Source organism: Diabrotica virgifera, chromosome 1 (assembly GCF_917563875.1).
Source record: "Diabrotica virgifera virgifera chromosome 1, PGI_DIABVI_V3a".
NCBI lineage: Eukaryota > Metazoa > Arthropoda > Insecta > Coleoptera > Chrysomelidae > Diabrotica > Diabrotica virgifera.
The window spans coordinates 60,357,067-60,385,049 of NC_065443.1; the positions used below are offsets into that span (position 1 = coordinate 60,357,067).

The following is a 27,983-nucleotide window of genomic DNA, read 5'->3' on the forward strand; positions in this document are numbered from 1 at the left end:
GGTCCCCATTGTTTTCAGTCTGGTGGGATGTAGAGTAACATTATGTTGCTTTACATGCCATTATATCGAAAACTTAGTCTATTGCTAGCAGTTGCCGCTAGGACATCTCTGCCATTTCGTTCGTTGCAATCCGTGACTGCACGCTTACCAAAATTGAAGATAATAAAAAATTGAATACACTCTTCTTTTAAAGAACCAAACTTGTGTTAATTCAAAGTGAGTTGAATCTATATTTTTTTCGACGATTACTCAAATCTAAATATTCAAGCTTAAATAACGGAAAAACGATGCATTTTATAAAATATACCTGCTAAACACTTGTCAAAGTAATTCATAATACCTATCAAATGAGCTCCAGAAGAAGTTAATTGCATCAAAATTAAGCAAGTTATGTTCATAATAAGAGAACCCTTTCGAATTTTTTTAGGACAAAGTGAAAAATAACATACGCCATTTCCACAAAAATTAAAATGTATACTAAATCCTTACAAGAATTTCTTTGTACTAGCATAAGTAATGATTTCAACAATTTTTACCAGTTTAGAATATATAATAAAAAAAAGATATAATTTAAAAGAATCATAATTTTTAAAAGTATCGTCATTTTCATCTTCTTTTGATAATAACTCCAAAAATACTCAATATACCTAAAAAATTATATATAACCAAATGTTAATTTTCAAATATTCTTCCTTTTTTGCTATTTCTGTAGGGTGAAAAATAACCGAGATAGAAACGTTTAAAGCTTAAATTTTGCTGTGAGAACCATGTAACCGTGGGTATCTCACCTTTGATTTTAAAAAAATTAAGTTATTTAAAAGATTAAATTTAACGCGTTTGAATAGCCTTTGGAATTATCTTTCAAATCGTTTTTAGGTGAACCTAATATCTTAAAAATTATTAAAAAAAAACGATAATATTTTTTGGAAAATTTTTTAAAAGATAAAGTTTGAAAAATTTTTGGAGTATAAATTTTAATGCCATCAACCTGTTCGGGATCTCATTTGATAGATATTTCTAAGTACTTTCACGAACGTTTTATAAATTTATGTTATGAAATGTATCATTTTCCCGTAATTTAAACTTAAATACTTAGCTTTGGGTATTCGCCGAAAAAAATATACATTCAATTACCTATAACTCACTTTTAGTTAACATTAAAAGGTTTTTTAGTAAGGAGTTTATTTCGTTTTTTATCAGCTTCAATAATGGTAATGTTAACTTTTTTGTGAAAACTTATAGTTTTTGAGTTATTTATAAAAAATCGGTGAAAAACATTGATTTTTCTTATGAAAAATTAAAATTTTTGATCTTGAGTACTTAACTCAAAAAGTTTTGATTTATTTTAATAACTTTATATAACACATTTTGCTTAGAATTTGCCCCCCTATCTAATCATGGGGTTATTTTTAATAAAATAATTTTCACCCCCGAGAAGAAGTGACATCCACCCTTGGGGTAAAAGCGCAAGTTGGCATCATGTTACCTTTGTTTCTTGAGATATCTTCTAATCACTCACCAATTTTCATGCAAATCGATGAAGATTGAACGAAATCGGAGGTAATAGCTCATCCACCATCAGTGACTGCACTACATGTTATCATACATTATCTCTACATATTTGCGTAGGTAAATTTTATCGATTAGGATCGACAAATTATTTGCGGTAGGTCGAGTAGGTATATATTTTTAAATGCATTTAAAAAATATATTTTTTGGTTGGTTATTAGATTGTGAATATACAATAGCTGTAACATTATGGTAGACGTAAGTATCAATAAATTTATATTTTCTCTTCTAAACAACAATTCCTTATCGATTGAATTAGATTGAATTCATTTCAATATCATTGAATTCCTTTTTTTGCCTATTCCGGTATAAACCCTTATACCATCTTTTCAAGGTTTGTCCTACACTTCTTTTTCTGTTTGGTCTGTAATTTAATATTTAATACTTATTTGACATTCGTCAATATTGTTTCCAATTTGTTCTGTATTCTTATATTTTCTTATTGATCGGGTATACATTTAATTGTTGTTTTATGCCTTCTTAAATCTTGTAATTGTATTTCTAAGAAATATTATTTTGCTAGCTCGGATTCTATAGTGATCTCTTTACGTCCTTACTAAAAAAACATGCCAATTTGTGATAAATGTTACTAGGCCAAGCAAGTTAGGTTTTTACTTGACATAACGGAAAAGACGAGGTTTGACAGTCGAAATGTAGTACGAGATATTACAAAAAGACTACCTTGGGATTCATCAATTTTTTAGTGGAACAATTTTTAAATAAACAATCATAATGTCAAACTTAGTTTTTTGCTCATAACTTAAAAACTTGTTTATTTAGAGATTTGACGTCCACAGGTCACTTTTTTATAAAAAAAGATACATCGAATGAGATACACTAAATAAAAATCGGTTAATAAACAAAAAAGTTATTGCAAAACGGACGACAAAATCGCTGTTTTTGAATTGTTAATAACAATTTTACTGTTTATTAAAATATGTTTAAATATACCTAAACTTGAGGGCATTATGGTGTTTGAATGGTGAGCAAAAAATGGTCCAGATCTGTTAAATAGTTTTTGCAAAATTGAATTTGTTTATAAATTTTTTTTTTAAAACGAGCTAATTTCTGAGGCTGGTCCAGTTAATTTGGCTAAATGGATCTCAATAATTCGGAGCTCATTTACTTCGTCAAGATGTATACTAATAGCCTATGAAAAAAAAAGTAAAAAAAAATACATGTACGTACACAAAATTATTTGTTAATAAATAGCAGTTTTTAAGCTCATAAACAATTACAATAATTCCGTATAAATTAGATAAAATTAAATGGCAATAAAAATACGGAAAGCTGGTTAAAATACACAACCTACTAAAAAAAATTTTAGGTCCTACGACCCTTGGGGGCTTAGATGGCCCCTTTTTTTTTGAAAAAATCGCTGTTACGTTAATTAACAACACTAAGAGATGAAATTAGCCAATCTTTTATAAGAAAAGTCAAAGTTTTTAACAAAGTTTTTAGCAAGAAAAAATGTTAAAACTTGTTTAAACAGGACTGTTATAAACAAAGAGTATTTTGCGTTCCGACTAAAGTAAAAAATAGCGGGCGTAGTCGACTGACTGAATCGTGGGCGCGGCTGGCGAGCGCCAGCAACCACAAAAATCAACTTTAAGGTGAATGACAAATTTTCGGTCATTCCTTATGTTTTCGAGGTCTCTGAATCCGAATATGGAGTTTATTTTTTTCTAGAATTAGTGGAACATGTTCAAAATCAAATGTTATGCAAAAATGTGAAAAATAAATTTTGATGATTTTTCAATTTTACCTCGCTGTATTTTTGGTCGCTGTAAATATTTCTTTTTGAAAATTTTACTGTGTCATATTTGAACATTTAGATAACAATGAGATTTGTCCGAGATATTTAAACAAATTAAAGTTGTTAATTTTTAAACATTTTGTCGTCAGATTTCGTTAGTTTCATGTTTGCTTAAAAAAGTTGAGTGACAAACTTTTTAGTTTATAATTTTAATCAAAACAGCAATAAAATATAATTCATTAAGAAGTTTTTCAAAAAAATTTAATTCAAAATATGAAATAGAAAAAAATGTTATGTGACTTTATAGACAAGCGGCGCACTCCAAAAAAGCTTATTTCTCGAGATACTGACCACGGTGTGGTGAATGGCTAATTTTGGTCATACTTTATATTTTTGATGGTGCTGAAAACGAAATTTAGGGTTGTTTTGAATTTTACGTGGGAGAACATTGTCAAAATCGCAATTTTACCCTAAAAATAAAAAAAAATAAAATCACGTTTTTTGCGTTTAACTTGCTACAACTCTGTTCCATTTTAATATTTTTTTCTGAAATTTTTATAGTATATATTTCTCACCTTTCTGAAGACAATGGGACCAGCTTCAATCTTTTTGTCCTACTATAAAAAAAGTTATAAATTGTTTGAAGTAAAAGGTGCAGATTCTTGAATTGCAAAGTTTAATCGCACAAGTTGAGTGACAAAATTTGAAATTTAGCTGTTTAATCAAGTTACGTGACATGCAGAAAACTTCTTCATGACCTATGTTTTAATGCTGCGTTGATTAAAATTATAAACTAAACAATTTGTCACCCAACTTTTATAAGTAAACATGAAACTAATGAAATCTGACAAAAATTGTTTAAACAATTTTCCGACCGCGGTACCTCTTGGTACCATCTGGATTTGTTATAAGGATTTTTTTTTGAGTAAGTTTGTGCAAAAAATAAGAATCGGAATAATTTACCTAACGGGGTCGCCGATACAGCCTGGACTACACACGGATTCAAAATAGAGCGCCCGGAAAAAATAGCCTTTACCTATCGGGTTCTACTGTACCAAGTTTACTAATTTTTTTATCTATGGTACCAAATTAAAATAATAACGTTTATCTTATTTTCATCGCAAAATTATTCAAAACAAAGCAGCTAATGGGATGCATAAACCTTTTTTGAAATGGCCTCTTTATTGTTACTTTTTAAATTTATTTATTTCAAATATAATTCTACTAAATAAATGTGCAACAGAATAATATTCATAAAATTCAAGTCTCTACCAAATATAATATTAAGCTTCAAATCCGGTATACGGTCAATGTTAAAAATGAGCTGCAACGGTCTAGCGAATGGTAGTGCACGAATTTATTTTCATTCGGCTACGCCCCCTATTTTTTTACTTTAGTCGGAACGCAAAATACTTTTTTTTAAACCCTCCTGTTTAAACAATTTTTAACATTTTTTCTTGCCAAAAACTTTGTTAAAAACTTTGACTTTTCTTATAAAAGATTCGTTAGTTTCAGCTCTTAGTGTTGTTAATTAACGTAACAGTGATTTTTCCAAAAAAGGGGCCATCTCAGACCCCATGGGTCGTAGGACCTAAAAATTTTTTTTAGAAGTTGTGTATTTTAATCAGCTTTCCGTATTTTTATTGCCATTTAATTTGATCTAATTTCTACGAAATTATTGTAATTGTTTATAAGCTTAAAAACTGCTATTTATTAACAAATAATTTTGTGTACGTACATGTAATTTTTTGTACTTTTTTTTCATAGGCTATTAGTATACATCTTAACGAAGGAAATGAGCCCCGGATTATTGAGATACATTCAGCCAAATTAACTGGACCAGCCTCAGAAATTAGCTCGTTTTTCAAAAAATTTTATAAACAAATTCAATTTTGCAAAAACTATTTAACAGATCTGGACCATTTTTTGCACACCATTCAAACACCATAATGCCCCCAAGTTTAAGTATATTTAAACATATTTTAATAAACAATAAAATTCTTATTAACAATATTCAAAAACAGCGATTTTGTCGTCCGCCCGTTTTGCAATAACTTTTTTGTTTATTAACCGATTTTCATTTGGCGCATCTCATTCGATGTATCTTTTTTTCTAAAAAAGTTACCTGTGGACGTCAAATCTCTAAATAAACAAGTTTTTAAGTTATGATCACAAAACTAAGTTTGACGTTTTGATTGTTTTGTTTTGACTATATATCAAACACAACTGGTTAATTCTTTTACCTGTAACTAACTGAAATATAATGCGAAATTAGCAATACATGAGCGTTGCGAGTGAGGTTTATAATTACATCACCCCACCCTAAAAATCTACTTATCACAAAAGTTAGGAACACAACAAAACTAAATATTGCATTTCGAATTCAAAACGTTTTGGTTCTTTTCTAGATATTACTGGACATCTATGTGGGATGCCTGGCTCTTGGATAACATCACTATCATTTTGAGAGTCTAGCTGAGGCTCCCCACTTAGATTTCCTGTTGAGTTTGTAGCGGCTTGGATAACATTTTCCTCGTTATTTGGAATATCATTTTCCTCTGAACTATCGTGCATCCTCTCCGCAAATGTAATACCTTCTAAATTACTATTAAAAACTGTTTTAATTTGATTACAATGTCCTTTTCACGTAAGTTTACTACCTAACGGATTTACCAAATATGCTCTTCTACCTAAAATTTGCAAAATCTTTGCTTTGCACCACGACACCTTTGTGTTTCTATAATCTTTAACTAAAACGATATCCCCCACTACAAACTCTACCTGTCTCCTTCCTCTATAATATTTCTTATTATTTTCTTGCGCTTGCATCAAGTTATGTCTATTTTCTGTTAAATCAACTGGATTCGATTGTTGCTTTTGTAAATCATCAGGTTTAATTAAATCTAGACGCGTTCGCAACGGCCTTCCAAAAAATATCATAGCAGGAGAAGTACCTGTCGACAGGTGCACTGTGTTCCTATATGTTAATAAAAATTTAGACAATGATAAATTAATATTTATTTGATCAATATCTTTTAACAAAAAATGCTTTACTGTTTTAACGCTATTTTCAGCAGTACCGTTGCAATGTGTTTATATATATTGTTATAAGTTTAATACCATTAATTAAAGTAAAATAATTAAATTCTTGCGATGTTAGCTGCGGGCAGTTATCGCTGACAAGTACTTCCGGTAAACCATAACGAGCAAAACACTCCCTAAGTTTAGCAATCGTAGCCATTGAGGTGATTGAAGACATTGGACAAACTTCCACCCATTTAGAAAAAGCATCCAAAATTATAAGAAAATTAGTTTTTCGTGTTTCGGCAAAATCTATAGGCACGCGTGACCAAACATTTTGAGGAATGCTCCAGCCTTGCAAAGGAACCTTAGGTGGATCTGCCTACATGATCTGACAAGGAATGCAATTCTTGCTGAAAACTTCAATTTCTGTATTTAATGATGGCCACCAAATATAAGACCTAGCTAATAATTTCATCTTAACTATACCAAAGTGAGCTGAATGCAATTCATTCAGTAATTTATTTCGTAGTTTACTAGGAACAATTACTCTTTGTCCCCACAATAAGACGCCATCTTCAATAGATATTTCATTTCGTTTAAGGAAGTAGGGTTTAATTTCTAATTCAACATTTGTTTTTTATTTGGCCATAACATATTTAGTTACACGAGACAAAATCGGGTCTAATTCTGTTTCTTTCCTTATATCATTCACATTAATAGGAATTTCTTCGCTTTCTGCTAAATAATGTAAATTAACAGTTTCCTCTATATTAAACTTAGAAGAATTTAGCCTTATCGACTTATTTGAAGGCAATCTACTTAAAGAGTCAGCTACATTTTTTTGTGTCGATACATTTATATTAAAATTGAAACCACTTAAAAATAGGTACTGCATATTAGTCCAGAAAGCCACTGCGCATCCGCTAGGAAAAATATTCTAATTCGGATTTTTTGCGCAATCTTACTCGAAAAGGACTCCTTTTAACAAATTTGCATGTTGCCAGGACCAAAAGGTGGTCAAACATTTTTTAAACGTTTTTTTTTTGTTTTTTTCCTAAAATTATTTTTTTTGCATGGAAAAAAGTTTTTTAGGTTTTTTGGATCATTCCAAACAGAAAAGGTCTTTAGTAACTTTTCTCTAAAAATTATAGTTTTTGACATATAAGCGATTAAAAATTGAAAAATTGCGAAATCGGCCATTTTTAACCCTCAAAAACTATGTGAAAAACTAAAAATTTTAATGTTGCCGAGGTAGGCAGATATTCTTTAAACATCGATTGATGAAATGCCGAAGAGTTTTTTGCAATACAATATTCAAAACTCCTTTGTTTTTTAATTGCTAATCAAGCGTGCGCGACACTATTTTCCACCGACAGTATGGTGCAAATGAAAGGAATAAATTCGATATTTCGTAAACCGGCGATTTTAAGGAAAAATCCCGAAACAGGTCGATTTTTATTTTTAAATTATGATATTGTGGCATATATGGTATACTAGAGACGTCATCCATCTGGACGTGATGACGTAATCGATGATTTTTTTAAACGAGAATAGGGGTCGTATGCTAGCTCATTTGAAAGGTTCTTAAATTCTCTATTCAGTAATATAAACATTTACATAATTGTTTATACAGGGTGTCCAAAATTTTTTTATTAAATTTAATTATTTTACAAAAAAAGAGGTTGAACGACACCCTGTATAAATAATTATGTAAATGTTTACATTACTGAATAGAGAATTGAAGAACCTTTCAAATGAGCTACTACACGACCCCTATTCTCATTTAAAAATATCATCGATTACGTCATCACGCCCAGAGGGATGACGTCACTAGTATACCATATATGCCACAATATCATAACTTAAAAATAAAAATCGAACTGTTTCTGGATTTTTCCTTAAAGTCGCCGGTTCACGAAATAACGAATTTATTCCTTTCATTTGCACCATACTGTCGGTGGAAAATAGTGTCGCGCACGCTTGATTACCAATTAAAAAACAAAGGAGTTTTGAATATTGTATTGCAAAAAACTATTTGAGATTTCATCAATTGATGTTTAAAGAATATCTACCTACCTTGGAAACATTAAAATTTTCAGTTTTTCACATAGTTTTTGAGGGTTAAAAATGGCCGATTTGGCAATTTTTCAATTTTTAATCGCTTATATGTCAAAAACTATCATTTTTAGAGAAAAGTCACTAAATACCTTTTCTGTTTGGAATGATCCAAAAAATCTAAAAAAACTTTTTTCCATGCAAAAAAAATAATTTTAGGAAAAAAAAAACAAAAAAAAAAACGTTTAAAAAATTTTTGACCACCTTTTGGTCCTGGCAACATGCAAATTTGTTAAAAGGAGTCCTTTTTGAGTAAGATTGTGCAGAAAATCCGAATTAGAATATTTTTCCTAGCGGATGCGCAGTGGCTTTCTGGACTATATCGCTGCAATCTATTGGCCGCCGTAACCGGTATCCCATTTTTAGGGCCAAAAATGGATACTAACGCCTTGTTGTCTGTGATTAAATTGAACTTCTTCCCATATAAAAATTGGTAAAAACGTTTGATTTCCCACACTATGTATAGCCGTTGCTTCTTTATCTAGAGTCGAATAAGCTTTTTCGGCATCTCTGAGCGTTCTACTAGCAAAATATATTGGTTTTTCGCTACCATCTTTAAAACTATGTGAGAGAACAGCCCCGATCCCATAATCTGAACTATCAACCGTCAAATTTAATTCTAGGGTTGGGTCGTAATGAACTAATACTAGATCTGAAGCCAATGGCGGATCCAGCAACCTTGCAAGGAGGGTGCAATGAAATAAAAATTTTCTCGTCACTCGCGTACGCAGGATTCTCTTTCGGTATGGGCTGTTACTTTATTTTTCTTCATGTACCTACCATGTCCTTTCAGAACGTTGGTTATTATCATAGCTATCTTAATTTTATTCACTGCCACCCTAAATCAACCACGAAGTGCTTTTTCGTCCTGGACTGCGTTTGCCTTCTATTTTCACTTGCATAATATTTTGCAGCAACCTATATTTGAAACTTCTCATTACATGTCCAAAATATACTCCACTTTTCTCTTCTTGATGCCTTCTATAATCTCAGTAGTCTTGCTGAGACATTCTAGTATTGTGGAGTTTTGAATTTTCTTCACCCAAGATACTTTTTCTTCTATAGAACCACATTTCGAAAGCCTCAAGGCGATTTAGGTAAGTAGATCGATTTTATTCACAGTCCAAGACTCGACACCATACAGTAAGACCGAGAACACGTACTTTGGAGAAAGAATTCTGTTTTATGTTACATTCCGTTATTCAGTTGTCAACAGGACACAAAACTCACTATTTATTTTCAATCGTAATGATCTCTTTCTTAAAAAAAGGCGACACCAGGCGAAGTCTCAAGGAGGGGGCAATTGACCCCATTGACCCTCCTTGGATCCGCGCCTGTCTGAAGCTAACATTTGTTTAATAGTGTCAAAAGCTAATAGGGAACTTGCACTAAAAAATTTTTTGCATAAAATTGTTAATTTATGTTTTAAAATGTTATATTCAAAATATTACGTCTTAACAATGAATAATAGTATACGTACAACATCTAATCAAAGTTTCGCGCCTAAAATTTCCGTTTTAAACAACTTCAAAAGCGAGACCTGGGGTCTGACGTCACAGGCCACTCGTATCGTTTGCCCGTTCGGGGTGGGCTATTGTATTTAATGCAGTTTGCCCATAGATAAATAATATAGTTGAAATATCTTGTTTTACTCGGTGGCAAAAATGATTTATTCTGTGACAGGCAAAATATTAACATTTTATCTCTGTTGACATGTATCAAAAAGTTCTTTTTTATGAAATTACTTTTGTCGTTTCTTGTGTTGAAGAACAAAGAAGAAACAAGTAACTCAAAAATAAACAAAACTTTTAGTAATAAAAGTAAGAGTAATTAAAAAGTATTGGTGCTACTATAGTATGCCGTCTACAGTCGGGTTTCTACTATAGCTTGCGGTCTACCGACGGATGCGGTGTAAGTATAAGCTGAGATGATAAAGATATTAACTTGTAAAATTACAATAATGATTCTTCTTATTTATGCGTATTATTAACTTTGTAAAGAAGGATTTTGTTGGCTATGTACACGTTCTATCGGTACGTCTGCTAATCACCATAATATTTTCTCAGAAGGCTTTGAACACAATAATGAAAGGCTCCAGTAGGTACTAATAAACATTACAATAAAATATAATCTTTATTATAATGCAAATTACACCGTAATCTTTTCCAGGATATACGAAATCCTTCGATTAGAGGTAGGTAGATCAAACCCACGGGGTAAACCGTATACTATAATATAATGGTACCAAACTATTGTTATAAACGGTTTAAACATGCTTATTAATAACTCTTACTTATTTGCCTTGACACCTCGCATTTCTCCAATAGAATAGCTTTTACTACTTTTTACATGTTCAACAGGCGAACTTTGCACTCGCTAAACTTTACATACAAGATCATTAAAACAAAAACACCCAAGTATCTGTACAATAAATTAAACTTCAGTAATGAAATGCACCGAAGAAACTTGAGACCTACAACCTTACTTAGAACTCCCCAGCATAATATGCAAATCTTTAAGAAAATATTTTCTTATATCGCTCCATCACTTATTAATAAATATAAAATTTTTAATTATAATTTATCTCCTATTACTTTCAAAAAGAAAATTAAAGCTCTACTATTAAATTATCAGTAAAAAATGTGTAAACAGCTCTTTTCTTTCTTCTTCTCGTTTATTTTTCTCTTTCTCATCTTTTCTTTTCTTGTACTTTTCCTTTCCTTTTTTTCTTCTTCTTCCTTCTATGTGAATTTAGAATTAGATTTTTTCTTTTTGTTTAGGTTAGGTTATTAGATTAATTATTATTATAAAGTAACAATTTTTTTTATTTAGATAGTTGGCGTTCAACAGCCCTGTATTTTCTGGTAAAGTACAGATGCTGGTATCAAAACGCATTGTTCCTACCACATTTCAAATCTATGTTTTTTTTTGTAAATTTATATATTTTTTTTTTGGAACAATAAACGTCTTATTATTATTATTATTATTATTATAAAAGTTGCCACGATGAAGACATCAACGGTAGGTAAGTTAGTCAGATTGACCTTTTGAAAAACCCTCGTCCATCATATTATGCGTTTTAAACTCTACAAAGTAGCACTCAACTTTATTAATTTCAGTTTAAAACTAAGCTGATTGGGGAACTACTTATTACAATATATAAGATGAACATAAATAATACCTAGGAATTTTCCATTAAAGACGATTAAAATGTAATATACCCGTGATACCTACCCTAATCTTGTTGTTTCTGACTAGCTAGCCCGGTTGACGTCGAACCAATAGAAGGACGTTCAAGAGCCTGCTAAGATATTTGAATTTTATAGCATTTTCAAAGCGTCGTAATTAGCGTACGGGTTAAATTTGTTTTTTTCGCATGCAAGCATTTTAAGATCATGTTACCTTATGTTTTTTAATATCATTTTAATATTTAAAAATTTATGCAAGTGCCCTATTGACATTCTTCATCCCAGTGCCAAACTACATGTTGTTTTAAAAGCTTATATAAACAATGAAAAATGTTTGGGAGATTCGGAATGAATCGATTATAATTTATACTTCCCAAAAACGATTTTAGTTGTGTCACATTCGTAGGTTCCGGGATTTCCTCAATAGCGCGAATTTTATCTTGACTTTTATGCAAGCTCTTTTTATCGATTATAAATTCGAGATAAGATACTGATTCCGCGAAAAACGTACATTTTTCTTTTTTACTGTAAGACCACATTCTTGTAAAATCGCTAAAACTTTACACAAATTCTTAGTGTGTTCTTCCCTATTCCTTCCCGTAATTAGAATATCATCTAAAAAATAGATATACTTGGCATATTGAGAAATATTTGTTCCATAATACGTTGGAACTGGAATGGACCTAATACATTTCCGTACGGTAGACGATTAAATGCAAATAATCCCTTATGAGTACTAATAACCGTATATTTCCGAAAATCTGGATGAATCACAACTTGCTGATAAGCTTGACTCAGGTCAATTTTAGAAAACTCTTGACCTAAAGGATTGATAGTTATTTTGAAATCACCACAAATCCTAACACCTCCATCATTTTTTAAAATCGGTACTATGAGCGTTTCCCATTCCGAAAATTCAACTGCAGATATAATGCCCTCCTGGACCATTTTATTTAATTTCATCTCTATCTTGTTCTTTAAAGAAAAAGGAACCACTCTGGGTTTAAAAAATTTAGGTCTAGCATCTGGTTTAATATTAAATTTTAACTGAAATTTATTAAATGTGCCCAATTTGTCAGAAACTACAGTGGGAAAATCTTTCATTAACCACCCCATTATTTCATTATTTTTATCTGCTTCAATAAAATTTAGTTCCCTGAAACCCATATTATAACACCTAATAAAATTTCTACCTAGCAAGGCTGGAGTTTCTCGATGCATAACATAAAAATCTAAATTATTTGTTTGTTTTGAAAAAGTTACTGGTAAGTAAGTTAATTTTGCCCTTGGGATTAACCTTGCCTCCCGAAAAATTAACTAACGATACATTAACTTGAGATAATGGTTGTGTATTGAAATATTTGTTATATACACTAAAAGGTAGGACAGAAACCGCGGCGCCCGAATCTAATTCAAATTTAAACATTTTACCCATAATATTAATATCAATGTAAATTGGCGGATCATTATTTGATGATATAAATAATACAGGTGATTCAGTTCCTTCTTCCAATAAATTTAAAAATCTATTTCTACATACCAGTTTTAAGTGTCCTCGAACGTTACATAGACTGCTTAATAGCTTCCCTAATTATTTTACATCAAAAGTCATGAGAGAATACTTGTAGAGAATTAAAATCTGTATTAAAATCAAAAGTTAAAATTGTTCTACGATTTAAATGCATTCCAAAATTTTGAAAAATATGATACCTTTGCCACAATAGGTATGCGTGTAAAAACTAGGCCACACGTTACTATTTAACTGACAGTGCTCACACCATTGACTGAATAAAAAATCTTTATTCATAATACTTTCTCCGCAACTGAGGGTATCTTATCAACTGTATTGTTTTTAAACAATAGATGATAAAATAAAAATATTGACAGTTCAAAAATGTGAACATTATTGCATTGTGTGTGGCCTAAGTTTGGGCTGAAAACTAAAATGTATTACATTTTTACAAAATTTTGGAATATGTTTAATTACGTAGACCAATTTTAACAGTTGTTTTCAATACAGATTGCAATCCTCTACAAATAGTTTCTAATGTCTTTTGATGTAAAATAATTAGGGAAGCTGGAATTCAACAGTTTAGAATTTTACATTGAGTTAATACAAAATTTTGACGCATGCCAAAATTCTCAATGTGTTTTAATTGTATTCATTTTTTAATCAATAAATAAATAAATAATTAATTGTATTCATTCAATAAAGACTACATTATTAATGAGGGCCGAAAGTCCACGGAAACTTCTATAATGTTTATTTTAATAAGTTACAGGGCTGAAAATAAAAGAGAAGTGTGATATTTAATTTCAAATATTTTATTCAATAGAAACTGCTTGTTTATTCTAAGGGGCTTTCCGCCCTCGGTAATAATGTGATCTTTCATCCTGCGTTTAAATTTTTCTAAAATATTTGGTTTTCTCAGGATTCGAAAAAAATCATATTACGATTCAAATGACAGTACACTCTCGTGACGTAATCGCACCCTTAATGTTCATTGGTTAGTCGATCTAGGCAACCGTAGTAATGTCTAAGAACCGTGATCAAAAACAATAATTTTTATACACATAGGCGCGAAATGTTGCCAAGTCAGTGACGTCGGATTTCTTGTTATAAAAAAATTGATTTTTAGTAGTTCCAATGTGACCCAAAATCTAGGCACGGGATAAAAAAGTTTATTTGAAGAAAGTGTATTTTTTGTCTTTCTTAATGGCGGTACAGGCTCCTTTTTTCAATATTCTATTTAGTTATAGAGTAATTTCCACATATTAACATATTTCTGAAATTGGGCTCTGTACCGCCATTCTTTATTATATTACGAATATGTGTGCCAAATATCTCGACAAATATTCAAAATTAGAGCCGCAATCTTGGAACGAGTTTGTTGCTACCTGTTGATCGGTACTGTTTGCTCTTAACCAATTTCAGAAAGGCACCTTTAATTAATCTTTAAAGAAACTTTTACTGATACAGTTACTATTTTCCATTTAAATCAAATTGTAACAGCTTTGTGTATTCCTTTATATTCAAATGTATAATTACTTAGAAAAATGGGTGCTATTATGCGGTCTACCATCGTGTTTCTGCTATAGCTTGCGGTCTACCGAGAGAATTGGTGTGTAAGCTGTAATATTACTATGCCGATAAAAAAATGTTTCGAAATATTCAAAATGACATATGAGAGTTTTATCAGTATAGTGTTATTTTTAAACAATTTAATATCTTTGACATAGGTATATGGTATATCAATATAAAATACAATGTGATCACTATTTGCAAATACAATTTTTTTTTTCATTTTTTTAAGTGGTACACCCTGTATATTGTATATTAGTATTGCATTTTGTAGTAAATATTACAGGCTTTCTTTTAATATCAGGTTGTATGTACCTAGCATGTTTCGTTTTGTAGATATTTAAAAAAGAACTATACATTTTACGTTTTTGTGGATTTTTTATTACTAAACAGATACATTAAAATATTTTCCAACAAAATCTTTAATTTTCAACTAAACTTTTAGATAAGTAATTGTTAATCAATAATTAAATAACATGGTAATTTAAAAGCCATTTTTGTATAGATTATAATTCCAGAAGTCGATGGAAATTGAATGAATAGTTTAGTAACAATTGAATTGTTAATTAAAAATTTATGGTCGCTATAATAATGACAATAATTATGATACATAAGAATAATTATGATTTTTTCATAAAAAGATACTATACCTATCTAATGTACTTTACAAAATTGAAATTGGACTATTTAAGCGGCCTCAGGAATATTTTAAAATTATAAAGAATTTTTTGGCTTATAAACAAATAGAATATCTCGGGAAATATTAAACTAAATTAAATTATGAAAACGGTACTCGACAAACAGCGGAAGGACGCTTCTTCTAAAAGAAAAAACGTTTAATTACGACGAGTGGTTTCTGAGATACAACCGGTGAAAGTTGACTGGAATTTACGGCAAAGATATAAACAATAGGATCATAATTTTCAAACCATCACCTTTTTATTTTTGTCCTCTTTCTCCACACCAATTTTCATATCCTTAAAATACTCATAACATATATTATTATAATAAAAACTATCGATAATACGTGTGAAAATTGCCAAAAATAGCAAAATTCCAATCAAAAATTAGGTTGGAGAAAATGTAACCCTCAAAGTTCAAAATCGGTATACGTTAAAAAAATGCATTTTCTCGGTTTCCCATGGAGCAATTTCCTTCATTCTTTTTTTGTTCCCAAGTAACTCGAGTAGAGCCATCGAACTAATGCATTGTTAAATGTCAGACTTGCTTTTGTTTTGTTATAATAATTTAATTTATTTATTATAACACAAAATTTTAATTTGTTTAAATAAAAATTGTTTAAATAATTATACAGCTTTCAAATGAGAATATTTATGTTTTTAACTTTAAAAGGTACACTTGTAGTAAGTTTATCTAAAAAAAGCCTACAACTGGAAAAAATATGTAGTTTTCTGTTCTTATAAATAAATTAATCTATTATAACAAAACAAAAGCAAGTTTGACATTTAATAATGAGTTAGTTCGATGGCTCTACTCGAGTTATTAGGGAACAAAAAAAGAATGAAGGAAATTGCTCCATGGGAAGCAGAGAAAATGCATTTTTTTAACGTATACCGATTTTGAACTTTGAGGGTTACATTTTCTCCAACCTAATTTTTGATTGGAATTTAGCTATTTTTGGCAATTTTCACACGTATTATCGATAGTTTTTATTATAATAATATATGTTATGAGTATTTTAAGGATATGAAAATTGGTGTGGAGAAAGAGGACAAAAATAAAAAGGTGATGGTTTGAAAACTATGATCCTATTGTTTATATCTTTGCCGTAAATTCCGGTCAATTTTCACCGATTGTATCTCAGGAATCACTCGTCGTAATTAAACGTTTTTTCTTTTAAAAGAAGCGTCCTGCCGCTGTTTTCGAATACCGTTTTCACAATTTAATTTAGTTTAATATTTCCAGAGATATTCCATTTGTTTATAAGCCAAAAAATTGTTTATAATTTTAAAATATTCCTGAGGCCGCTTAAATAGTCCAATTTCAATTCTGTAAAGTACATTAGATAGGTATAGTGTTTTTTTATGAAAAAATGGTAGTTATTCTTATGCATCATAATTATTGTAGTTATTATAGCGACCGTAAATTTTTAATTAAAAATTCCATTGTTTCTAAACTGTTCATTCAATTTCCATCGGCTTCTGGAATTATAATCTATATGACAAGGTCTTTTATACTACCAAGTTATTTAATTATTGATTAACAATTACATATCTAAAATTTTAGTTGAAAATTAAAGATTTTGTTGGAAAAACCCGCTTTTTCCGGGGAAGGTTTTCGTCGAAGTGAATCGGGAAAAACACGTCTCTATGCAGAATTTAATTGCAGTGAATTTTTATTTGGGTATTTTTGGAGTAAAGTTAAAATATTTGGAGTTATAGAGCAAAAATTGAATAAAACACGATTTTCGGGCGCCATTTTGTTTATAAAAAAAGTAGCACACTATCTGCGGACTTTGCATACCTATATTATTAATACATACAATAATAAGATTCGATTCCAGCAATAAAATTGCTGGTAAATAACTTTTCCTTATATTTTGCTAATTAGCCCAGAGTAACGAATAAATGTAGTTAATATGCATAAATTAATTATTAAATTAAATAAACAACCAACTAATAAACAACCAATAAATAAATAAACAACCAATTTTAAAGTCTACCTTAGTAATTTTTCTACCCTAGCAGGTAGTGCCATCGGCAATCCGATCGCTGTCGATACAGTGGACGCAGTTTTAAAAATTAATCCGATGCGTACGATGCGTCCGATGCGTACAAAACTTTTTTATTATCAATTTTACGAAAAAAAAACTTATTCTTTATAAAATGCTCTGGATAGTCAAAAATTTAAAACTCAGCCGTCATATATCAAATTTTATCAATTTTATACGAGTTATGTCAAAAATATGAATTTCGTTAAAGAGTACCTTCATATTCCAGAATATCAAAAAATGCTATTAGGAAACGTTGTTTGAAATTAAAAACTATGTAAAAATAAAATAAAATTTTTATTTTTAATTCAGTTTCAATGTGAAGGCAAAACAATCTTACTTTTCAATTAGAATACGGAGCGCAGTCCAGTCTCTTGAATCGCGATTTTCGGCTCTTATTGGAGCTTCATCGGAAAGAACGTAGGCTTGTTCTCCATATCCAAATTGATCCGTACTGAGAGGTTTTTCCACCCATTGAAACTGAAGTGAAAATATTAGGTGACTAGCGTCATCTGGCAATTAAAAGATGAAGTTTTCGATCCTAATAGCATTATTAATAATATTTAGAAAATATTAAAATATTACTAAAAGATTTAAAAAAAAATCAATTGGGATATGGAGAACAAGACTACGTTCTTTCCGATGAGGCTCCAATAAGAGCCGAAAATCGCGATTCAAGGGACTGGACTGCGCTCCGTATTCTAATTGAAAAGTAAGATTGTTTTGCCTTCGCATTGCAACTGAATTAAAAATAAAATTTTTATTTTATTTTTATATTGGTCTTTACTCCTTCGAGTAACTAGGTCCATTTTCTGTTGGAATTTACCAGCTGAACAGACGGGGTCGTGAATTGTAAGTTTTTTGAATTCCCTCTTGTCTTCTTCGCTTCAGCATCCATTGGGCTTGCAAATTTTAGAAGCCTTGGAGGTGTTGCCAAGGAAATGGACCAATAAGTTTTCGATTTAAAAATCTTTTAGTAATATTTTAATATTTTCTAAATATTATTAATAACGCTATTAGGATCGAAAACTTCATCTTAAAAACTATGTTTTATTATACAATTACATCATTCTAATTGAAAAATTTTTTTTTCAATTTTTTTAAATTACTATTAAATACTAGTACTATACTACTACTACTCTCAAATAACTAGTTTATTATAAATTTTACGAAAAAAGTTATTCTTCAAAAAATGCTCTACCTGGTCTAAAATCTAAGATACAACAAACAGATATCAAACTTTTGCAATTTTATACGAGGTATGTAAAAAATGTGAATTTTACTTAAGAGTTAGTGCCTTTATTATTCACAATATTTTAATTAGAAGGATGTAATTGAACACTGAAACATATTTTTTAATTCCAAACAACTTTTCTTAATAACAATTTTCCAGATTGTGAAATATAAAGGTACTTTACTCTTGAGTGAAATTCATATTTTTTGACATACCTCGTATAAAATTAATAAAAGCTGACATTTGATGGTTGCTTCTTAGATTACATACGATGCAAAGTATTTTATAAAGAATAAATTTTTTTCGTAAAACTGATAATAAAAAAGTTATCAATAGGTTTCAAGTTACGCAGACATACTGTATGAGCTAAAAAAAATTTTTTGTTGAACAGTTATTATTGTCGAAGCTTATTATTAAATGTATTTTAGGTAAGTTTTATACAAAAAAGTTTTGATCACTTTGTATAAACATTTTTTTAACTGGTAATTTTCGGATTTTGTATTACATTTTTGTTATCTTTCTTAATTTTCTCAAAAAGAAATAGTGTATTTCATTTCTAAAGTAAAATAATTCAGTGCATTTCAAAGATTGCATCATAAGCTTTAAAAAAGCACCTATAAAACTGTAATAAATCTGTTCAAACTTGAGTAATACCGTCTTAAATTGGTGGCAATTCTGTAAAACTACGAAGTTTTCAAAAATTACATTTTTTGAGACGTCGTATCATTTGAATTAAATTTTTGAGAGAAACATCGTTTAGTGAGATGTCTGAAAGGTAAGCTGTGCAAAATTGAGAGTTTTATAAGAAAAATTGTATTAGTTACACATTTTTAAATCATTTTTAAACCAAATTCATGTAAGTCTCAATTTCCGTCCACACCATACTTATGCCCATACATTTTATTTCTTTGTATTACAACCATAAGATAGCTAAATTATTCTTTTTTCATAATCAATTTGTAAAATTTTATTTGATCCATTAGTTAAAGAATTACATTAAAATAACTCAACCCTGCACTTCGCCGTACGCTAGTTTACCAATGTTTGTGAGAAGGGTGACTTTAGAGTTATAAATAAAAAATTATAGAAGCTACAGATTTAATTTTAGAAAAATCTTTACAAAAGGTTTTTTTTGTAAAATTTTCTGAATTTTTCAACGGTCAATTCAGTTTTTTTCTACAATTTATATTTTCGGACTTATTTAAAAAACATCTAATTTCGCAGTTCATTTGTTTAATAAAAAATGAAGCACCCACTTCTCGAGTAGAACTTTTTAATATGTTGTTTATTAAACATTTCTTAATGAAATTACAAAAAGTTCTATCTTGTTTGATTTTTTCCGAAGTAAAAATCTATATGCACTCCCCTATACTAGGAGTTGTACATTTTAAAACGTTATATTTTTTGTACGCTCTTATGACGTTAAAAATTAAAAAATACGGCTTATACACATTATGTTTAGGAAAAATGTAAGTAAAATAACAATTTTACGTAGATATACCATTACCATATATTGGTAATACGTTGTGTACTTTGTGTTTTCTATATTTATTAACATATAAATGCACAAGTTTAATTATTAATAAAAAACATAAAAAATGAATAACGAAACCTACAGCCGTATTATACTTTAGTTCAATCAGAGAGGCCGCAAGCACCCTTACCGGTTTCGAAACTTATTAGTCTCTCGGAAGAGAGTGCATAAGCAGCCTTCTCTGACTGAATCAAAATAATCCTCGGCCTCCAGTCTCGGATTGCAACAAACCAAATGGCAGGAAGCGACATCTATTAGAAAAAAGTCCAAGTTTTAATCTACTGGCATATAAAATAAAATTTAAAATATTATATTATATTTCACCAGATTAACTAACATTACTCCTACTGAGTACGGGGATCCATCTTTCGTTGGAACTTTCCGCGCTGAGCAGATGGGACGGGATTTGCAAATTTTAGAAATCCCTTATCTTCTTTTGTCTCATCATCCGTTATGGCTTGCATTTTTAGAAGCCTCGAAGGAGTAACTAGAAATATTGTCCCAGTAGGTTTTAATCTGGTGGAATATAAAATAATATTTTTAATTTTATTTTATGTGCTATTTAATACAAACTTGATTAAGACTAAAAAAAAAAAACAATTTGCTTACACTAGCACACATACATTATTACGCGGGATAAACAATTACACTAAGGCTGCAATTCAAACAATTGCACTAGGCAGTCGACTACTAACGTTTTGTCATATAGTTTGGTCGGGACTTGTGTAGAGCTGACCCCGACAAGAATGGTCGGAGAATTCTGTGGTGTCAGGAGGTTAGTTAGGTCGGGATGTATGTAGGCCTTTTAAAATAACAGCTAATAGATTTGACATAATAATTGTCGTAAATTCTTTCTTTAACTTCATGTTCTGATTTATTTCTATTTTGTTTAAAAAAATTTCATTTTTTTAATATTTAATAATATTTTTTAGAATGATGTCAATATCAGACTTGTTCGTCCAGATGAACAGGAAGCAGTTCGAGATCATCTCAGAAAATTTTTCTACAGACAGGAACCTTGCAATGAATCTGTACAAATCATAACAGAAGAACGACCAATTTGCCACGATTTAGAGTCGTTTACGCTGCAATTTTTCAATAATGGTTTAAATCTTGTTGCAGAATATAATGAAAAGATTGTGGGAGTTTGCCTTAATGTAATGTTGGAAAGAGGTACTTTTTTTATTTAGATAGACATACACAGAGATATATCGAAACTAGAACTTAAGTTAGCTTCAAAAGAGTATTTTACATACCTATTAGTTATACAGTTGCTTATTACTTAGTTTTGACATAAAACATGCCCACACAAGAATATTTTAACCTTCTTCTTCTTCTGGTGCCACTCCTATCGGAGATTGGAAATCATCAAGGCTACCCTGATCTTGTTTACAGCTGACCTAAAAAGTTCATTAGTGGTGCAGTCAAACCACCCTCTCATATTCCGCAACCATGACATTCTTCTACGGCCTGGATTCCGTTTTCCTTCTATTTTTCCTTGCATTATATTTTGAAGTAATGTGTATTTATGACCTCTCATCAGTTGACCCAATTATTCGAGTTTTCTTCGTTTTATCGTTAACAAAATCTCTGGGTCTTTTCCTATCCTTCGTATTACTTTAAGGTTTGTGATTCTTTCAACCCAACTTATCTTCAGCATTCGACGGTAGCACCACATCTCGAAACTTTTAATATTTCTTATGTTGTTCTGTTTGAGAGTCCAGGCTCTACACCGTATAATAGCGTGTTAAATACGTAGCCTCTTAAGGAGCCCACGCACTGAATCGGCATAGAGCAGTGGGCTCGGAACGGTACGATCGGCAAAGTGTATCCGCACTGACTCGGTCACCTCGGCGTCCTCGGTATCGGCAGTTTCTCACCGCGACTGCAGTTTCGTCTCAGCAACAGTGTGATATAGACTTCAGTCATTTTAAAAATGAGTTCTAATAGTTCATCAGATTATGAAGAAGATGTTATGATTGTCTTAGAGTACAATGAATTACAAAAACGAAATCCAATGCGGCAAAATTTAGGTCCAATGCTTTTTAAATGCATCCATTTTTTGAATCCTGAGAAAACTAATAAGAATTTTTGAAAAAATTAAACGCAGAATGAAAGATTGCATTATTACCGAGGGCCGAAAGTCCCTAACAAATTCCATAACGTTTCATTTTAATAAGTTATAGAGATGAAAACGAAGAGAAAATTTAGCATGATTTTTAATTTCAAATATATTATTATAAATTTTTGTAATCAGTATTTCAAAAGCTTTTAAATGAGGTGTCACATGATGTACTTTCCTATTTAAAAAAATCAAAGTTATGACTGTCACCTGAAGAAGAATCGAGTAAAGTTCGAAACATTGATGCTATAATATACTATGATTATTTTAAAAATCGGCCTGTCTGAGCGTTTTGCTTATGTGCTAAAAATAAATAAGTTAATATGGAGGTATGTAGCACTTATTCTAGCGCACTGTATAAGTACAATAAAATTGGCACATTTTCAATTAATCAGTCAAACTTTGAAGTTAGATAAATGTATCTAGTACTAAGGGAACATCCATAAACTGGAATAAGGGGGAGGGGGACTTTGTTTATTACGACGGTGCACGTCGTATATTTTTATTATTTGTGGGATTGTCTGGTATATTTAAATTTAATTTAATTTAAACAAAAGGTTTACGGATATAATTATACCCAATTTTAGAATAAACAAGAATTTATATTACTTTTATCGCATACTTTTCATTGCGTTTCATATTTCCTTTTTATCAGTCACAGTCATAATGTTACCATATAGCACTTTTGTACCGAACGTCTGGCAGCAATAGATAAATATTAAACTATTGTTCATTTATTTACTGAATATTCTGTATGAAACAATTCTTAAAAGAATGAATAGAAATAAAATATTATATTCTATTTAGTTAGTAGGTACATACATTGTATTTCTATAATGAAAGAAATGGCGTTGTTATCAAAACAACATAAGTATCAAGATTTGTATGATGCAGTTAATAAAGCATAGGAATTTGCGTTTCTTAAAAATTATAGACGTGTACCTTGCGATGCATAAAACACTACTAAAACTAAAACATACACAACGGCGGCAACGGCATCGGATCATTCGGCGGGTTTTGCCTCTGCTATCATTCTCCGCCGAAGCCGAAGCGATCTGACCGTTCCGAGTCGAACGTTCGCGGTGGCTCATTTATTTCAATGGATAGCAAAGGCTGCCGATTGGCCTTAGCCGAGCCGATCGCTCTATGCCGATTCAGTGCGCGGCTTGCTTTAGCATTCTTAATCGTAGAGGGATGCTTATATCTCTGTTGCAGATGAATTTTATTATCTTTATGAAGGTGGCCCTGGCAATTTCGATACGCCTTTTTATTTCATTGTTTTGGTCTCCAGTTTCGTTTATTAAAGTTCCCAAGTATTTGTAACTTGATACTTTTTCAATTTGAATGCCGTTTATACTAATATGTGCTGGTTGTGTCATGATTTTACTGAAGACCATATACTTGTTTTTTTATGTTTTAATCTTTATGCCATAATTGTTGCAAGCAATATTTATGATTGTAATTAATCGTTGTAATTCTTCTGCTGTTCTTGCAACTAGTACAGTGTCGTCCGCGTATCGAATATTATTTACAACCTATCCATTGATTACGATTCTTTCATTTGCTTTCAAAAGGGCTTCCTGGCAGATGCTTTCACTATATACATTAAATAGCAATGGTGACAAAACGCATCACTGTCGTACTCCTCTACGACTTTCTATTTCTTTTGATATCTCATTTTCTATTTTGATGTTAGCTTTCTGATTCCAATATAAGTTGAGAATAAGTTGAGAATTAACTAATGAGACAATTAATTAATTTTAACCTAGTAGTTTAGAAAAGCAAATATGAGTTTATTAACACTAATGTTGTTACCTAATGTATCCAGTGTCACTACAGCCCAAGTCGGATCTTGGTCTTCTTCACTAAGCTTTTCCAAACCCAAGTAGCAATTTCACGACCTGAAATCAATTTTGTCCTAATGGGACGTTAAATTTAAGGACAACATTGGTTCACAATAAGCCTTAACCAAGGACAACGTTTGTTTTTCCTATGGACCAACGTTGCTGCTAATAAGTAATATAATCTGATGACCAACCGACATCGGGAATAACGACGTCAATTATTAGGATAAGGTTTGACGTTAAGCTGACGTCGGTCTTAACCTATCTGTAGTATAAGTGCAATTAAGTGGAATACATCAACGACTACTCAACGTCGGGAATTACAACGTATTTTTTAGGATAGATGCCAACGTTCAGAGGACGTTGGTGTTTTAACTTAAGTAAAGTTGTATACGTTAACCTGACGTCAAAGTTTTTTTATTCATAAAGGGATTTTTCATGAAGGGCTCCAATTCATGAAGGGACTTAATGTAAATGATTTTGAACGTTGGTTTCTGCGACATTATATAGCCAGAGCTTAGCTTCTATTTTTTATTAAATTTACTGTTGTTATTAAAAACTGGAAAATTAGTTTATTTTTGTTTATAAAAATCACAAAAGAAAATGCAAGTCACCCGTCAAATGTCAATCTCAAATCGTCCACCAGATTAAGGCGTGTTCACGACGACCGGTCGTCGTCAAGACCAGGTTGTTTGCGCTTACTTTAGGACGTATTAGGTATACCAATAGGTAAATTCGAGGTGTGCAAGGTAAAAATAGGTTATACTAAAGGTCGGTAGGGGTGTCGCGAGTCAAATCCGCCATTAATGAAAGATCGCCATGGTTCAGCCATTTTTTGAAACATAATATTTGGCAATTTTTTTGCTAGATTTTAGTGAATATTTGATTTTAATTAACGAATTTTGTTTATATATAAATCAAGGATAATTTTGTATGGGTCTAGACATAATAATATGTTTTTTTAATTACGATGGTTATTTCTATTTTTACCGTTTTTTTCGATTTAACCTGTAAATTTCTGAGGCGCTTTCAGTTTTTAGCAATTTTTATACCTAGTTTAACAGTACACTTCCTTGCTTTTGTAAATTTTCGTCCGCATTATGTAATGAGACAGATGATTAATAAAATAATTATACAAGTCACTTAGGTTATATTCTGAATAGAGTACGAACCTACTTAAATAAGTATCAACAGGCCGTCATGCATCTTAGTTTCTGATGATTTAATATCCTCCAAGATTATTAACCTATTTGGTAAAAATGAAGTGTGTCGGCCGTACTTTTGTGGTAGAGAATTTTATACTATTACTTTGCAAGACCAAAGTCCTAAATACTAACGTAATGTGACGATAAAATATCTCGAGCTGAGAAGTCGAGAGGGGGACGTCGCGGCAACCCGTATTTCTATTCCCCACTTAGGTGCAAATAGCGGTTTTCTGACCGTCGTCGCAACGTCGAGTATTAACGTTGGGGCATTTAATCCAACGTTAAGACGTCGTAATATTACGTCCAATTGCTTCTTGGGAAGATTTTTGACATATCATCATGTACTTCATTCTCCTATCTCTTTTTTGGTCTTCCAACAGGTGTTTTCTCTTACATTCTTGCGTTTAGTAATTTTCTGGAGATTATGGTCTGATGCATCCAGATCCAGCTGGAGATAGTATATGATAATGCGCCAAAAAATGACATCAAGATTATAATGGGTGATATGCATGCTAAAATAGGCAAGGAGCCGTAGTTCTATGGCACAATAGGAAAACACTCACTGCACAATGAAACAAGCGAGAATGGGGACTTTTTGATAAATTTTGCCACCAGTAAAAACATGGCTATAAGTTCCACATGCTTCCCACATAAAGACATACATAAAATGACATGAATTTCACCAGATGGAATCACAACCAATAAAACTGACCATGTGCTGATAGACAAAAGGGCAACCAGTAGTATCTCCGATGTGAGAACACGACGAGCAGCATGCTGTGGATCACACCATCTTTTACTACAAACAAAATTTAGATGCAGAGTTAACAGAGAAAGAAACGAAAGACAACAAACAACAAACAAACTGGACCTGAAAAAACTGAAGATCCAGGAATGTAAAGAGAAGTTCGAACAAGAAGTCGTTATGAGTTAAGGACGCTAGAACTGCACTCCATAGAGGGCAAATGGAGTAAGCAGTACTGACAGCAGCAGCGTCCACCCTGGGAAACAAGAAAAATAAGAGAAGAGGAGCATGGTTTGATGACGAGTGCAGACAAGCAATAGAGGAAAGAAATGAAGCACACAAAATGTACATAACAAGAAGAACACGGGAAAGACGAACATTATTTAAAGTCGCAAGACGGAATGCAGACAAGATATGTAGAAAGAAAAAGAGAGCCTATGAAAATGGGCAAATAGAAAAAATGGAAAAAATTTCAAAAACAACGAAATTAGAGGGGCATACGAATACCTTAAAGAGATAAGAAGTGGGTATAAACCTCAAACAAGTCTATGTAAAGATAAAAGTGGGCAAATAATCAGTGTGCAAAATCTGGAAGCATTATTTTCAGACCCTACTTGGAACACAAGTAGACATGGAAGATGAAATGGGTATGAACTACGTAGAAGAGAATTAAATAGATAATGGAGTAGAACCGCCAATTATAGAGGAAGTTTTCGAAACTATTAAGGCCGAGAAAAACCATAAAGCTCCTGAAGTTGACGAAATACCAGCAGAACTGTATAAACTATAACACAAGATCTGTAAAAACACAAACCAAAATGCTAGGTCTGGAAATTAACACAGAAAAACAAAAATAATGACTCAGACGAGAAGAAATATAGTTTCAAAAAACATTATACATGAAGATGACATTGAAACGGTTGGAAAGTTTACATACCTGGGAGTAGAAATATATGCCGACGGATCAGAAGATGGAGAAATACGGAAGAGAATAACGCAAGCAAACAGAGCTTATTTTGCTCTCTCCCATATATTTCGGTCTAATAGTGCCCACGGAAATACAAAGATGAGAATCTATAAAACTTTAATTCGACCAATAACAGGCTATGGTAGTGAAGCCTGGGTCCTAAAAGAAACATCCAAAAACAAACTCGACAGGACGTCGGGGTTTGTCCTAGTTGAGTCAAAGAGAGCAGCGTATGTGCCTCCTGATGAGAGACTAATAAGTTTCGAAACCGGTAGAGGTGCTTGCTGCACTCTCTGATTGAACTGGAATAATGATGCGGTTGTAGTTTCGTATTGCAATGAAATTGAAAATGGTTATTCATTTTTGATGAAAAATATGTTTCAAAAATATATCGAATGACACCAAACACGACCCCCCAACTCCATCTCCTGGAGGTGGGGTTTGAGGTAATTTTAAAAACTTAAATAGGAACCCACATTTTTATTGCAGATTTAGATTCCTTACATAAAAATCAGCAAATTTTATTTCAGACATTTATCGAATCGTGGATATATGGCGCTATAATCGCAAAAAACGGTTTATCAAAGTCCAACAGAGCAAGATTTTTTCGTGGATGGGTTGGCAGTAATTTTTTGTGCTGTGGTTCCAAACGAATATCAATTGCCATGTAATGTCTTCAACAGTTCTCTATTTACCGAGTAGTTCAGTTTTTTTATTATTTATTAAATTAACAATGCACCTAATCCTAAGACTAAACAGCATTTTACATTTAACTTAATCTACAGTCGGAAAAATGAAAGATTACCCATGAACGATGACATCAATCACTTATTTTGTATTTGCTGTCTTTTTCTATAAATTACAAAC

The 27,983-nt window shown here is 31.3% G+C and overlaps 2 protein-coding genes across 2 annotated transcripts in view; both read left to right on the plus strand.

Annotated features, from left to right (window-relative positions):
• Positions 1 to 27,983, plus strand: part of LOC114331349 (arylalkylamine N-acetyltransferase 1) — a 40,996-nt gene that overhangs the window by 5,740 nt on the left and 7,273 nt on the right. The window contains exon 2 of the mRNA XM_028280892.2: positions 21,166 to 21,406. Coding sequence (XP_028136693.1) covers positions 21,166 to 21,406 — 241 coding nt within the window. The remainder of the gene's footprint in view (positions 1 to 21,165; positions 21,407 to 27,983) is intronic.
• The window catches only part of LOC114331348 (arylalkylamine N-acetyltransferase 1), an 81,115-nt gene continuing 54,833 nt past the window's right edge, over positions 1,702 to 27,983 (plus strand). The window contains exon 1 of the mRNA XM_050658527.1: positions 1,702 to 1,767. Coding sequence (XP_050514484.1) covers positions 1,759 to 1,767 — 9 coding nt within the window. The 5' untranslated portion in view covers positions 1,702 to 1,758. The remainder of the gene's footprint in view (positions 1,768 to 27,983) is intronic.